Consider the following 15,202-nt stretch of genomic DNA (forward strand, 5'->3'; position numbering starts at 1 on the left):
GATGTTTTGGGACTACAATTCCTATCATCCCTGACCACTGGTCCTGTTTGCTAGGGATCATGGGAGTTGTAGTCCCAGAACATCTGGAGGGCCAAGTTTGCCAATGCCTGGTTTTCAGGAAGAGTTAATCAACCCCCGCAGCACACATGCAGTGGTCCCAGTCAACATCACCACGCCTTCACTATCTGAAAAAGGGGGCGGAATTGCACACTCTCTAACATGTCTGGGTCAAAAACTGGGATGCACGTCTTCCAGGCCATGCTCCTGGGTGAGTGACCCATGCAAGACCATGGCCAAAGTACTTTTTTGGGGCAAGATTGTGGTGCCAAAAATGACTACCATGCTGTTGCGTGACAAAACGGGGTGTTTTCCCGGGACAGTTGAGGGGTATGGCATTGTATTCATGCATCTCTGTCATAATGTATAGTTGTATAGTTTGGCCCACGCAAAGGAGGGAAATCTGCCAAACCCGGTGAACTGTCTTGCTATCTTGTGTTCTCCATATTTTCCTAGAAGCTCACACTAAAAACACTGCCTAGCTCACTACGCTAGAATAAATTACTCCAGCTCATGTTCTACTCCATCTTTCCCCAGCCTGATGTCCTCCAGCTGTTTTTGACTACAGCTCCCACTTTCCCAGATCATTGGCTACACTGGCAGGGGCTGATGGGTGTTGGAGTCCACAAACATCTGGAGGGCACCAGGTCAGGGAAAGCTGAATCAGAACAGAGGACAAGGTTGTTCCATTCAAGGAATATCTACAATCTAAAGCAACCACATACCTCCCTTTTCATCCCCTCCCCTGATTTTTTATTTTTTGGAAATGTGTTTTTCATTTCTTCCTTTTCCTGTGAGCCCTTTTGGGTAGCAAATTTGGCCTGGGCTTTTTTGGATGTTGGGAGAGGGGATTTTATTCCCATTTCAAGCCTGAGTGTTTTGTTTGAATGGCTTAGTTGATATTTAGATTACATTCTGTTTATATGCCATGGCCATGTTAACTTGGAGATGGAGTTCAAAATTCTTAGCGCACATTATTTTCTCTGGTCCTGAGAATAGATTGACTAGTTATGTTTCCATCTCCTTTCTGTCTGTCTGCCTTGCATTTTAAAGCCCTTTCACCATTTCCCTGCTAATGTTTTGTTTGGCAGAGACCTTCTGACTAGAAAAAGCCAGAAGAAGTAGAGAGAAAAAAAAAGTTCTGCAGTAGCAAAGGTGCCATCTAAAACAGGATCCCACACCTATAATCGAAATCGCCAAGAATGATAAAGGGCTGCCATTGAAAGGCTTATTGCTTAAGTATCCTGTTGCACTTTGAAAGTTAATTGCCTAAATGTTAAAAGTACATGTTAAAGTAAGAGTCTGCTTACAAGGAAAATATTGAGGGGACAAATACATTATATAAACCTTATTTGCAATGATTAAGTTTCATGGAGCTTGAATTGCACCTTCACTTTAGCCTGTTAATTGTATTTTCAGTTATGCTGTAAAAAGTGCAGGATTTTGTCACATTGGTGTACCATTACGTTAACTATTTGGTTTCAAAGGTTTTCCTTAGCCTAGGAAGTGTGGGCAACATTCTTTGTTTAATTAAGGGATTAAAGGTTTGGGAAGCAGTAGTCAGGGTTCATTTCTGTGATTATTTACTTACCCCACTTCGGTCCTGCTTTCTTAGAATGCAAATAGATACCCTGCCAGGTAGCAATAATATAATACCAATCCTATAAAGCGTCAGAAATATTTAAAACAACAGGAACAGTGCAATCCTATACACGGCTACTCAGAAGCAAGCTCCGTTGAATCTGGTACAACTAAGGCTATGTATATATGATGCCTTCAAAACACACTTTAAGCACATTTCCCTCCAACACCCTCAAAGAATTCTGGGCATTGTGGTTTGTTAAGGGTTGCTGGGACTTGTAACTCTGTGAGGGATGAACTACAGTGCCCAGAATTCTCAGAGGGTCGGAATGTGCTTTATAGTGTGTTTGCAGCCCTGCTTTCAAATAAGTGCACATAGGGTTTTAGCCTGGAAATATTAGGTTACAAGGGTTCTGTAGGCTGGAGAGGGGGGAAAAACAGGAATGAGAAATCACCTAGTGCCACAGGGATAAAATGTGAAGGTTTTTATGCAACATAAAAGCAGTTATTGAGTTGAATCCAGGACCCCCCCCCCCATGATTGAAAATCTACTCATGGGATGCTCCACTGAAGGAGGGGGGCAGGTGTATGTGTGTGCATTTAAAAATTGGGGTTTTCTACAGAAATGGTAAATCCAGATTAAATAGGACCTAATATGGGGTGGCATTTTGATGAGGATGATGTCATGAGCCTTTTAAAATGCCACATTTATTCACCTCCCTACAAGGACGAAACTGCAAAGGGATCAGCTTATCTGAGCACACAATACGCTGCTGTGTAGAAGTGCCCAAAGTCTCTTAACAATGAAGTAATAAATATAATAATAATAATAATAATAATAATAATAATAATAATAATATTAGCATGTATAATCTTTCCTCACCCATGGCTTTGAAATACACACAAAAAAAGACGAGATGAGGCCATTAAATAAGCTATTTTTTTCCTTTAAAAAACTTCTTAAAAAATTAAAAAATGCTATTGTTTTCATGCTAAACATAGGTACCCAGAGATCCAAACAATCCAGTCCTTTGCATAAAGCAGCCTTTCTCAACCTGTGGGTCCCCAGATGTTGTTGAACTACAGCTCCCATCACCCCTAGTTAGCAAGGCCAGAGCTCAAGGATGATGGGAGTTGTAGTCCAACAACACCTGCGGACCCACAGGTTGAGAACCGCTTGCATAAAGGGAAAAATTGGACATGGAAGTTCAGTCCATTTTGGTGCAAAGATCACTTCTATGTGACTTCTTGTGAAATGAACAAAGTTTTACTTTATTGATATTTAATTGTGTTCAGTGCTGTGTTTCTACATCTTTTTTTAAAAAACCCTGGTTCAGTTACCTCGTCAGTAACCAATGAATAAGTACCTGATACTGTCATATGACTTTAAGAAACTAAAGCTACATTTTGTCTTTTAAGATGGCTGATCACACAGAAGTCATGAGAGGAATAGAATGCTATCCTGGAGTCCGTTATCCAGTCCTTACCCCTAATCTTCAAGGCTTCCATTCTGCTGTACGTATACTGCATGGCTTTATCTTTCAGTGAAGCTCCAGGGTCTTAAAAATATTTAGCTATTTTTATCAGAGGTCAAGATTGCATGATCTAACCCTATCCGTGGCATAAATCAGGCTTCAAGAGGTCTGGAGGGTTGCCAACATTAGAGCAGGCCTTCTCTGTGGTGGCTCCCTGCTTGTGGAATGCTCTCCCCAGGGAAGCTCGCCTGGTGCCTTCATTTAGGTGCCAGGCAAAAGCTTTTCTCTGTAACAGGCCTTCAACCTGATAGAACATTCTGTGCCCTTTAAAAAGTGTTTGTGGGAGTGGGGGTTATTGGTTTGCTTTTCTTCTTGGTTTACTATGTATTTTGTGTTCTCATTTTGCATTTTTATGTTGTGGACTGCCCTATGATCTTCAAATGAAGGGCAGTATACAAATTGAAGAAACAAACAAAGAGAAATAAATAAGCACAATCAGAAATCTATGCTAAATTTCACATGAACAACTTCAACTCAGTACATAACAACAACTTTTGCTGGATAACAAGGGGGGTCTGCAACAAAATGGGGCTGTGTTGAGTGCTGCTGTTCAGGATTCCAGCAACTCAATTGCACACATCCCTTTCCATTTCTTTGCTACCAGCAATGCATGGTCTCTGAACACATTCAGTCCTCATTGGGCTGTTTTTGGAGTCCCTTTCCTAAAAACAGATTTGTAGCTCTTCAGGGTTTCTTCAATCCTATTTGTGGATGTTGTGCCTTTGTCTATATCTGTGTGGTCCTGAAACAAAATGTGAGGAAGAAATTAGTTTCAGTTTCCATTCAAATACTAATCTTTCTAATTCGCTCTTCTTACAACATGTGAGCTGAAACACAGCTGCTTGTCAAAGTTTGCACTTCCCTGAATTTTGAGGTGCAGTTCTGCAACTGAAGAATTGTTTAAGAATGCATAAAATAGAGGGGACGTGTGCATATATTAGTAAAATATATATATGCATAAATGCATTGTATTGGAGCAGGCATAGGCAAACTCGGTTCTCCAGATGTTTTTGGCCTACAACTCCCATCATCCCTAGCTAACAGGACCAGTGGTCAGGGATGATGGGAATTGTAGTCTCAAAACATCTGGAGGGCCGAGTTTGCCGATGCCTCTATTAGAGGGAATGGCTTATAAAATTACATATATTGGGCAAAATTGCATTCAAAAATGTGTAAATCAGGATAAATGCACAATAAAATGCTGACAAATTCTAATGAGGACAACATGGAAACTGATGTGGAAATGTGGAACTTATTTGGAGACTGGTCAAATGAGAAACTGAGATAAAATGAAATTGACAGAATCGCCCACCCCTGGTGTGGGAAGACTTGAATTGGTAATAGAGGGAATGATGTCAACTACACATTTTCTAAGTTGACATTATGGTTTCTGGTGTCTTCTTAAAAATGAAATGCCAAAAAACAATCTGTTACACCTCATCTTTGCTTTCTACCTGCATTTGACAGCTTTCTGTGATCTAGGCACAGGACCGTCTTATTTCTAGAATTCTGCTTTAGTAGGGTTGCCATACATCCAGACATAGCTGGTATTCTGGATATATGGCAGCCCCTGCCGGTAGTGTAGATTGTGGCAATTTTCATTAGCAAAACTACAAAAGCTCAACAACTTTTGTGTCCAGATTTTCACTTTTTGAAATACGGCAACCCTAGCTTTAGAGGAGAAAAGAGATTTAATTCACATAAACAGTTAAGGCTTTTCTGTGAGCCCCGTAGTGACTGTGCAAAGTGCATGGCCTTCTGCCTCAAAACCTTCACTTGCTTCCATGTGGGAAACTCATCATCTAGAGGACTCCCATTTATTTCAATGACACAGGTTTGCTCGAAAGGACATTTAGATAATTTTAGGGCCGGTGCCTCACTTGTGCTTTCGTAACTCATTTTAAACATGTGGAGAAAGAGGCTTTCTGTAAAGCAAAATCAGTGTTGCTTCCTGGAGTGATCATTAGGATAATAGCGTCATGAACCAACAGAGGCAATGAGTTTAGTTTATTACAGCCGCAGTGCAAATGCACGTTTCCAGGAGAGTAAATCCCATGCAACACAGTGGGACTTGCTTTGAAGTAAACATACAAGTATGGCGTGACACCAGTTGAAGTCATTTTCCATTTAAATCATTGGGAATGATTTCTTCTGGACCAACCTTTGTTAGCTAATGCTTCAGATAGTAGGCTTACTGCTAAACATAGCATGCACAAAGAAAGAAAGATGTAAAGTTATTTACTGGGGAAGGGGGAATAAACAAAACCCAACCACATTTGTTCTGTTTTTTGGTCCTGTTTGATTTTTAGATTGCTGCCGGTGCAACAGAAGTGTCCGTCTTTGGTGCAGCTTCTGAGTCTTTCAGCAAAATGAATATTAACTGCAGCATTAACGAAAGCATGGAAAGATTTGAAGACGTCGTGAAGTCTGCCAGGAAGATGGACATTCCAGTGCGAGGGTAAAATGAAAAAGGCCACGTTTAACCAAGCTAGCAAATTTGTGAAAGCTGCCTATAAGTTCATGATGTTGAGAAGCTTTTTTTAGAAACAGAAATGGACTGTGGCACGTATGATGGGGGGAACAGAGGAAGGACTCGCTTGCTGTGTTCAATTCAGGAGTGGCCTGGGGGGTGGCTAGGCCACAGCTGGACTGGCACACAGCTGGTAGGGCCAAATGGGCTTTGCTGGTATGCCTGCACAGCCCTGATCTCGCCACCTGTAATCACACCATCCAGATCAGAGGCAGATTTAGGTCTGGTTCACTTGAGCTGAAGGGACGCTTTTGCCTTTCCCCCTCATTCCCAAGTAAGCCTAGTAAGCGCTGGGCTTGGAGAAGGAGCCTTGAGGGCTCTGACTGGGTCCTAGAGTCCCCAACGCTCCTTCCCAAAGCCTAGTTGGCACTTGCCCAGCTTTGGGAAAGAGGCAGGAGGGCTCTCTCTCTCTGTGTCAAATTTTGGCCTTGGAGACTTATAACCAAGGTCGGGGCCCATCCAGAGAAGCCCCTGTAGTGCTGCTGCTGTGGGGTGTGTGTTCTTCCACGGCACAGCCCCACCACACTGTCGTTCCGGGGTTTACTTCCATAGCCTCAAAAAGTGTGTGTTTAGGACCGTAGCTCCAGTTATTTCACTTTGCCACCCAACCTCTCTATGCAACAAATTCAAGTTACAAGAAAGGAGATTCCGACTAAATATCAGGAAGAGTTTTCTGGCAGTAAGAGCTGTCCGACAGTGGAACTGACTCCCTCAGAAGATCATGGACCTTGGATACTTTAGCTGAGATTCCTGCATTGCAGGGGGTTGTACTAGATGACCCCATAGAATCAATCCTATGATTCTATGAAATGCCCAAGCTTTGTTGCCCCAACAGTATTTTTTGGAAATTTGTTTCAGATGTGGAAGAGGAAGGGGGTGAGGGCTATTGTCACCCCCTCTTTATTGTGTTCGTAAGCTGTTGCCAGGGACGCGGGTGGCGCTGTGGGTAAAAGCCTCAGCGCCTAGGGCTTGCCGATCGAAAGGTCAGCAGTTCGAATCCCCGCGGCGGGGTGTGCTCCCGTTGCTCGGTCCCAGCGCCTGCCAACCTAGCAGTTCGAAAGCACCCCCGGGTGCAAGTAGATAAATAGGGACCACTTACTGGCGGGAAGGTAAACGGCGTTTCCGTGTGCTGTGCTGGCTTGCCAGAGCAGCGATGTCACGCTGGCCACGTGACCCGGAAGTGTCTCCGGACAGCGCTGGCCCCCGGCCTCTTAAGTGAGATGGGCGCACAACCCTAGAGTCTGTCAAGACTGGCCCGTACGGCCAATAGGTGGAATAAGTGAAGGGAAAGGGAATGAGGGCAGAGGCTTTTGTCCTTTTAATTTGTGTTCCGCAGCAACATGAAAGGGAAAAAGCTTTGCCGCTGATGTCATAAGAAATGCCCGGTGGCGTTCCCATTTGCCACGTAACGGCCCATTGGGAGCGATGCAAAAAAGAAAAAGAAAAAAAAGAGCTACTTTCAGAAATAATTTTAAAGGTTTCAGTTTTGGTTTTCTGTTTTCACTGGCAACCTGATGTGTATGTAGTAAGCGTAAATCAACGGCAGTGGGTGAAATTAATGGAAAATGTACTTGAAAACTTCGCTGAGAACTTAAGCTTCACTCTGTTGTTGTGTTGCTACAGCTGGAGCAGCATTTACTAAATCATCACAGAAAGCGCTCTGTGTTGCCCGCTGTCGCACTAAAATATTTAAGTATTTACTGGAAGAATTCAAGGGCTCATTTTAAAAAGAAAGGAAGCAAGCTGGTATGTTCCCTTAGTACTTTTACTGATTAGTTTTCTAATTAAGTAATTATCAAATACCTTCACTAATACCTTAATTCTATTATTTCCACGAATAAATTTTTATGTATACAGACTCCATGATTTTACAGGGACACATCCAATGAAGTTGATTAGAAGTAGATTCAAGAAGTAGAACAGGCACTCCCCCAAGGCCCTGGTGAGGGAATCGCGACATCGGCGTCCTGTCCTGGTGGTTTTGCCTACCTCATAGCAGTCGTCACAACTGGTTGGGCATTGTGGCAATCCTTGTCTTGGATGGAGGGGAGGTTGTAGTCTCTGCCTGCCCCTCCAAATGTTGGGGTATCCCGTTAAAGGGGTGCGGGGTGTTGCCATGTCTTCATGCCCAGCTGGGATCCAGGGCCAATGACACTCCCCCAGACAGTGGTCCCTGCAGGCATCACCCTATTTGATGTAAGTCTTAGGAACCCCCCGCCCAGATTGACCTATGTGTCACTTCCGGCAGGCAGGCCGGTAGTGTTTTGATTGCCCCATGCCCAAGCCAAACCTCTTTCATCTGTATCCAAGAAAGTTGTGGCCTGTTTCGATCCCCAAACCAGTCTCCATGTTATTTTAATTCTCTGTGGCGTTGGGGACTGGGGAGCACAATACCTGGACCTGTAGTGCATATTTAATGGACAGTATTCACTGCAGCAAGAAATTGTGGTGACCAATAGCTTAGGTAGCTTAGAAACAGGAACGAGGAAACTGTGGTCCTCAAGATGTTGTTGAGACTACAGTCACATCCAGTTAAAGCACTCTTATATCACTTTTACAGTCACTTTTACAAAGAATCTTGGGGAACTGTAGCTCGGTGGTTGGTCTCCAAACAACAAACTCCAGACAACAAACTACAATTCCCAGGATTCTTTGGGGGAATGCCATGACTGTTAAAGTGACATGATAGTGCTATAAATTTCTGGTGTAGATGTCTGGTCTACAACTCCCATTATCCTTGGCCATTGATTCTGCCAGCTGCGGCTGATGGCAATTGGAATCATCTGGAGGAACAGCAGCTGGTTTCTTCCCTTAAAATGTGTTTTAGGAAAATCATAGAAAATAGATCTATCAACAGCTATTGTTTGCCATTGTTATATGGAGCCTCTACATTCAAAGGCATTATGCCTCCATGGTTATACCCATTGCCCAGGAGGTGCAGCAGCAGCAGGAGATGACTGTTGCCTTCATGCCCTGCTTCTGATAGCTCAGTTGGTTAGAGTGTGGTGCTAATAACACCAAGGTTGCAGATTCGATCCCTGCATGGGACAACTTCATATTCCTGCATTGCAGAGGGTTGGGCTAAATGACCCATAGGATCCCTTCCAACTCGAGAATTATATGAATGTTCTATGAATGAACTTCATAAAAAGACACTAATTGGCTATTGTGAGCTGTGATTCAGAGGGGCTGTTCTCTACTTTATTAACATTTGGGAACATTCCATCAGATTCTTCTAATAGCATCTATTAGATGACAATAGATGCTGTCAGAAGAATCTGATGAGTGTAGTTGCTCCTATTTTACACATTAAATTGCATTTAAGTCTCTCAGTTTGAGATATTGGTGTTCAGAGGTGTAATTCAGAATGTGCACAAAAACCCAAGTATACTTTTGGATTCATTAAATACCAACCAGGGTCATTCCCTGTAGAAGACTGCATGTTATTGGAGTCACTCGCTTATGAGTATTATTATTATTATTAGGAAATGTGAATGTAATAAATAGAGAAAAGGTTAAGTAAATATCTTGCAGTTAGGCAGGGGCCGGGACAGTGCAGGTGGATAAAATGTTATAGTTTGGTAAATTCAATTGCCTGCTTAGCCAGGAAACTCCCTGGGTGGTCTTGGCAAGTAACTGCATCTCTCTGTCTAATCTGTTTCACTCGCAGCATGATGAAGGGGAAATGGCTTAAGAATTGTAAAGCACAATTTCTGGTTTTTGTAAATACATTTACTGATTGCTAGGATGCTTTCCATAGCTCCTTGATGGTTCCCACCCCACTCCTTCGGGTTCATGAGATTCACTTCCTGTCTGTTTAGAGTAGAGCACTGAAAAGCTGTTTGGGGACAGATGCCATAGAGCTGGTTATTCCCTACTGAATACTGTTCCCTACTGTTCTAAAGCTGACCTGCTTTAGAACAAAGGCTGGAAGAGTTTTTCTAGATAAGATGCCCATAATATGAAAATGGAGCATATTTCAGAGCTCAGGTTATCCCGGCCACATAAAGGATGATACTTCTGGGGTGCCTATGACGACTTGCTGGTCTCTGATCCAACCGTCCAGTAGAAAGCCTGCAATAAATCATCATCATCATCATCTGAGGACTGCATTCCAGCAGTGGCTGAAGCCAGAGGCAAAAATGGTTGAAGCAACAAATGTAAACTTTACTTTTGTGCAGTAGGCTAGTTTCAACACACCCTCGCAGCCTCTCTGAATCCTCCACCCAAGCAAACAACAAACTCTAACAGAGTCCAGCCAGGCAAAAGCACTTGGGGAGGGGTGTCAATGGCCAGGGATGATGGGACTTTTAGTCCAGCAAAATCTGGACTCCTGCATGTCCCCCTTCCCTGTTTATGATGTCTGGGCCAAGATTCAGTTTTAAGAGTCTTTTATACTTACATTGACTTTGAAACGCTGCTTTGTAATGCAAGTTCCGATGTCTTTTAAAACCAGCTGGTTCTTGTTGCTAAAAACAGATATGTAACTGCAGCTGAAGATTTAAGAAATCTGCTTGATATTTTTAATTGCTATTTATCTATCTTGGAATGAACAAGGAAGCCCCGTGCTCACTGGAACATGAGATTTTCTTGTTGAGTTATTAAGAGTGCAATCCTCTAGGATTTGGATTTGGAAGATCTTGAGGCTTCCCAGCTCAGTTGGGGGAAGCCCCTTAATCCCAACATAGCTGGAGATAGCTTTGCCAATGAAACCTATGCCAGTGAAACCTATACCAGCAGCATAAGTCCTCAAAAGCGATGTGGCATGGAGAGGCAAGAAGAGATACATACCTATTCCAAACTCTCTTTAACTTGACCATGTGACCCAGGGCCAAGACCATGTGACTCAGGCCCACAGCTAGCAGCCCTGCTTGTAACTTGGGGTGTAGTTTTAATTTCTATGGTACTTTCTTCTATCTCTGCCATTCTTCATTTTCTTTTGTCTTCCCCACATTTCTTCTTTCTGACAAGACAAGACAAGACAAGACAAGACAAGACAAGACAACAAAACAAAACAAAACAAAACAAAACCCTAAAGTAAAAAGAAAACTGTGTTGCCATTAGTGTAACCCACCTTAGGTCAAGATTCACATCCACACCATACATTGGTCATTTAAAATACATTTAAGGCACATGGCTTCTCCCAAAGAATCATGGAGAATGAAGCTGTCTTAGGGTGCTGGGAATTGTAGCTCTGACAGGGGTACACTACAGTTCCCAAGATTCTTTTTGGGGGTGAGCGATGACTTTTAAATGTCCTTTAAATGGATGGTGTGGATGTTAACAAGAATTGATCCACCTGCGGTTCACACCAATGATTTTACTTAATTTACTTACAGTAAAATTCAATTCACGCTCCCCTCATTTCTAGAATTCACTGTGGCATGAAATGGAATGGAATCCAATGAAAATATGTAACATCAAGTCTGCCTAAAGGAAACCAAAGTTATTTGCATCTCTTTAGCAACTGTTAGGTATTTTTGGGTCAAATAAATGGTTACTCATAATGGCTACAATCCAGCACACATTCACCAATGCTTGAAGGCCAATGAAATCCAAAGGATTTAAGAGCCTCTTTAAATATTTTGTTGAAGTCAGTAATATCTCACATTTGTTGCCGCTGATTGAAGAGGTAGAGCAAAAAAGCAGTAGGCAGGCTTATTTTTTTTAAAAAAAATTCTTAACCACTTATTCATCTAGATAGATTTCAGGATGGTGCACAATAATAATAATGTTAACATAACAATAAAAGCAAAATGTAACCCATCATAAGACATTAGAAACAAAAAAAAAGCAGCATCTTATTGTCAATTGTGATAATAGGATGCTGGACTAGATTGACAATTGGCCCAATACAGCAAGCTTTTCTTGTGTTTTTATGTTCTTCTTATTTCATTATTAATAATGGTAATCTATGAGCTGAGTAGGGACGTGGGTGGCACTGTGGGTTAAACCACAGAGCCTAGGACTTGCCTATCAGAAGGTTGGCGGTTCGAATCCCCATGACGGGGTGAGCTCCTGTTGCTCAGTCTCTGCTCCTGCCAACCTAGCAGTTTGAAAGCACGTCAAAGTGCAAGTAGATAAATAGGTACTGCTCCGACGGGAAGGTAAACGGCGTTTCTGTGCACTGCTGTGGTTCTCCAGAAGCGGCTTAGTCATGCTGGCCACATGAACCAGAAGCTGTACACCGGCTCCCTTGGCCAATAAAGCAAGATGAGTGCCACAACCCCAGAGTCGGCCACAACTGGACCTAATGGTCAGGGGTCCCTTTACCTTTACCTTTACCTTTACCTTTATGTGCTGAGTACTATGTGCAAAGAACAGATTTGAAACGGACTCTTGGCAATTCAAAGTCCTTGATTTTGACTTTGATTAGGAGAGTTTGCCTGAGTATTCTAGCCCTTTACAAGTCACATTTCTCTCTTCCCAATTCTCATCATTTTTAGCAACCATTTGGCCCCTTTTTAAAATATGGCTTCCTCCGTGGATACATCAACTGCTATATTTAAGAATTTGCTTTGGGGATAGATCCCCTGTTCTTCTGACATGAACTTCCAATGCAATTGAATCACTCTGCAATGAACAGTGTAAATTACATGCAAACATGCAATGTAATAATAAACAGGAAGCAGGCAGCATCTGTGTCTATGGCAAGAGTCTCAGAGGGCTCTTTGCATTCAGCTGTGCTAGCAGCTCTCTCTCTCTCTCTCTCTGTGTGTATGGTTTTGTAGCCATCTCCGACAGATTCCTACAAGAGGCTGGCTCCTGTGCAGAGCTGAGTTTCTCCTTGGATTGATTGCGCTTTTGCCGAATGCTGATGGTGATAAATTGTACAGCTATCCTCAGCTGCATGCATCCTCCGTGCAAGTTCTCCTTCCAAGTCCCACATCACAATAAAAGCATCATTTTCTGTCGCAGTTGTTTCCGAATGAAGAAGACTAGCAACAGCTTCATTTCCCTTCCCTTCAGGGCATCTGAGATCATCCTTTAAAATGCTGAAGACCTTTACATTTGCCAATTAATGCACAAATTTAGCCGACGCGCACTTTGATACTGGAGGAAGGAGGAAAGGGCTTGCTTGTATTATCAAAGGGAGTTTTATCTAGTTTCATCTCATCCTTTTTACGGAAGGCAAAATGGACACAGTTAATACAGATGCTAGCAAGATGTTGTCCAAGATCGTTTGTAAGTTAGCTCTTCATTATGCCCTGCATTTCTACTGTAGTCGAGAAAAGAATACTGTTGGTGCATTATAACACATGTCAGGACTTTCTGTGAGATCCAAAAATAAGTTTTCAATGTGGGGGTGATTTCCCATGTGGGGGAAGGCTGTTCTGATTGTTGCCTTCCATTCTTGTAAACTTGGGATCCTTTCCAACTCTACAATTCTATGATTCTAAAGTGACAAAATATTTTGGCTTGGCCTTGCAGACTCAAGATATAACTGTTCAATGGCTAGGAGGGAATGGGGGAAGTGGGGAGGCGAATAACTAACACGTCTTAACAGTCCTACATTATGATGACACCACGCTTACAAATTCCTTCCTCATCATTCATATGAGGAATATAGTGCCTTCGCTGTATTGCTTTTGGCACCTGCAAAAAACATTTTAATTTTGCAAGGATAAGTCTTTTTTAAAATGGCTGAATTCTTTTTATATTTTTTCATGTAACTTGTTTTCAGTGTTTGTTTTTAAGTAGTATTTTTGTTAAACGAAAAGAAAGGCCCAAACTGGGTACTTTTCCTGCTGCTTCCCCATTTGCCTTAAAAAGTTGGTTTGGTGAGTTGCGGAACCTTCCAGAACAACTTGGGGGTGGTGATGCTGGGGTCTGCGAGGGGATGGGAGAATCAGTGTGTGGGGTGGGGAATTCCCGCCTTCAGCAGCAGCCTCTATGAGGTCACATCCAAGTCATACATTTAAAACGCTCTTTATGCCACTTAAAAGTCATAGCTGTTCATATGAACTGTAATTTGTTTAGGGTACTGTCTTTGCAGGCCTACAGTTCCCAGCATTCCTAAAAAGAAACTAGAAATCCCAGGATTCTCCATGATCATTAGAGTGATACAAGAGTGCTTTAAATGGAAGGGCAAGTCTGGATCTAATCCCTGTTCTACATTTTTATAAAAAAACACAAAGCCCCCAACAACGTTAATAGTTCCAGATCTGACCAGTACTGAGCTAATTTAAGTGAGGAAAAGTCAGCAGCAAATATAGGAGGTGTTAAGTTGTGGGTGAACATATCAGACGACACAGCGATTCTTCAAACAGCTCTTGTTTATTCACAGGCCAGAACAGAACTGAGCTGAAGGGTTCAGCCAGCCTGCTTATATAGAGCTCCACTACAACGCAAAAGTAACCACTTTCTGTAACTATCCAGTCACTGAACGTCACTTTCAATCCCTTATTTGCATATGTGGACCTGAGTGAAAACTATCTACAGTATCCCCCTGGTGGCCCTGGGTGAGAACTTCAGTACATAACAGGAGGGACGTATGTTTAAGAGGCTCACAATTGCAGTAAGAGGCGCAGTTGTGAAGAGACACTTATTAGCCCATTTTGGGCGATTAATTTACTTGCATGCAGTGAAACCTTCCCTTGCTGACACATCACCTTTGGCCAGTTTACAGCCTTCTGTAAATTTGCAGGTAACGGTCTGAAGCAGGGAATCTTCTCTAGTCATGGAGACTATCAATGTGGTTTTGAACCCTGCAATGGAGAAGTCTATGGAGAAAATGGAAAGTGAAACTTGGGGTGGAGTTACTAAGAAATAATATGTGCCTCTGTTTCCATGGGAGATAGCTGGGAATGTCCATGTGTGAGAATCTTTCCAATGCTCACTGCTGGAGTGTGGCCCCCAGCAGCTTCTCAGTAGGACAATGTGGCCCTTGGTGTGAAAAAGGTTTTAATGTCTAAAGTTTACTGCTTGTAACTTGGTCGAAATTATCATGTTCTTGATTGTGCCCAATATTCTTGTGCTAGAATGCTCAGTTAAAACTTGTTTTTTTAAAGGATTCTCCTATTGCGTGTTCAGACCTTTAAACCTTTCCCTTAAATAAATTCAGACAAGACTCAAATTTTGGTTTGGTTTTTGGCAGAATTTAGGCCACAACTTTATTGATTACAGCACGTGAGTGGTTGCATAGGCTCTGGTTTGACTAGCTCCCTACACCGTTGCAGGTAGCGCTGACCCAGGACACAAGCATAGGGTGAACACTGGGATAGGTGGAAAGCTGGGAACAGGCTATGTCCACCACCCAGATGTCCCCCTGGATTCAGGCAAGGGCACAACCCCCTCACAGGGTTGACCAAACCATTGAGTCCCTGGATTCCTTTAACGGAATACCCTTCACATAGGGATGGCGAGAGCGTCCCTCCATCCCTATCACCTGAACCAGAGCCTATCCGCAACCTTACAAGTTGTGACGATTTGCTACGTGGCAGGTGAAACCCAAATGGCAACAGCCAATCAGCCAAGTGCCGTGCCCCCGTCCCAGATG

At 42.8% G+C, this 15,202-nt stretch overlaps 1 protein-coding gene across 1 annotated transcript in view; it reads left to right on the forward strand.

The window, feature by feature from the left end:
• HMGCLL1 (3-hydroxy-3-methylglutaryl-CoA lyase like 1) overlaps window positions 1–15,202 on the forward strand; it is a 58,966-nt gene that overhangs the window by 13,992 nt on the left and 29,772 nt on the right. The window contains exons 4-5 of the mRNA XM_083431726.1: window positions 3,058–3,153; window positions 5,483–5,631. Coding sequence (XP_083287852.1) covers window positions 3,058–3,153; window positions 5,483–5,631 — 245 coding nt within the window. The remainder of the gene's footprint in view (window positions 1–3,057; window positions 3,154–5,482; window positions 5,632–15,202) is intronic.

This window comes from Podarcis tiliguerta, assembly GCF_965153285.1.
Source record: "Podarcis tiliguerta genome assembly, chromosome: 3".
NCBI classification, from domain to species: Eukaryota; Metazoa; Chordata; class Lepidosauria; order Squamata; family Lacertidae; genus Podarcis; species Podarcis tiliguerta.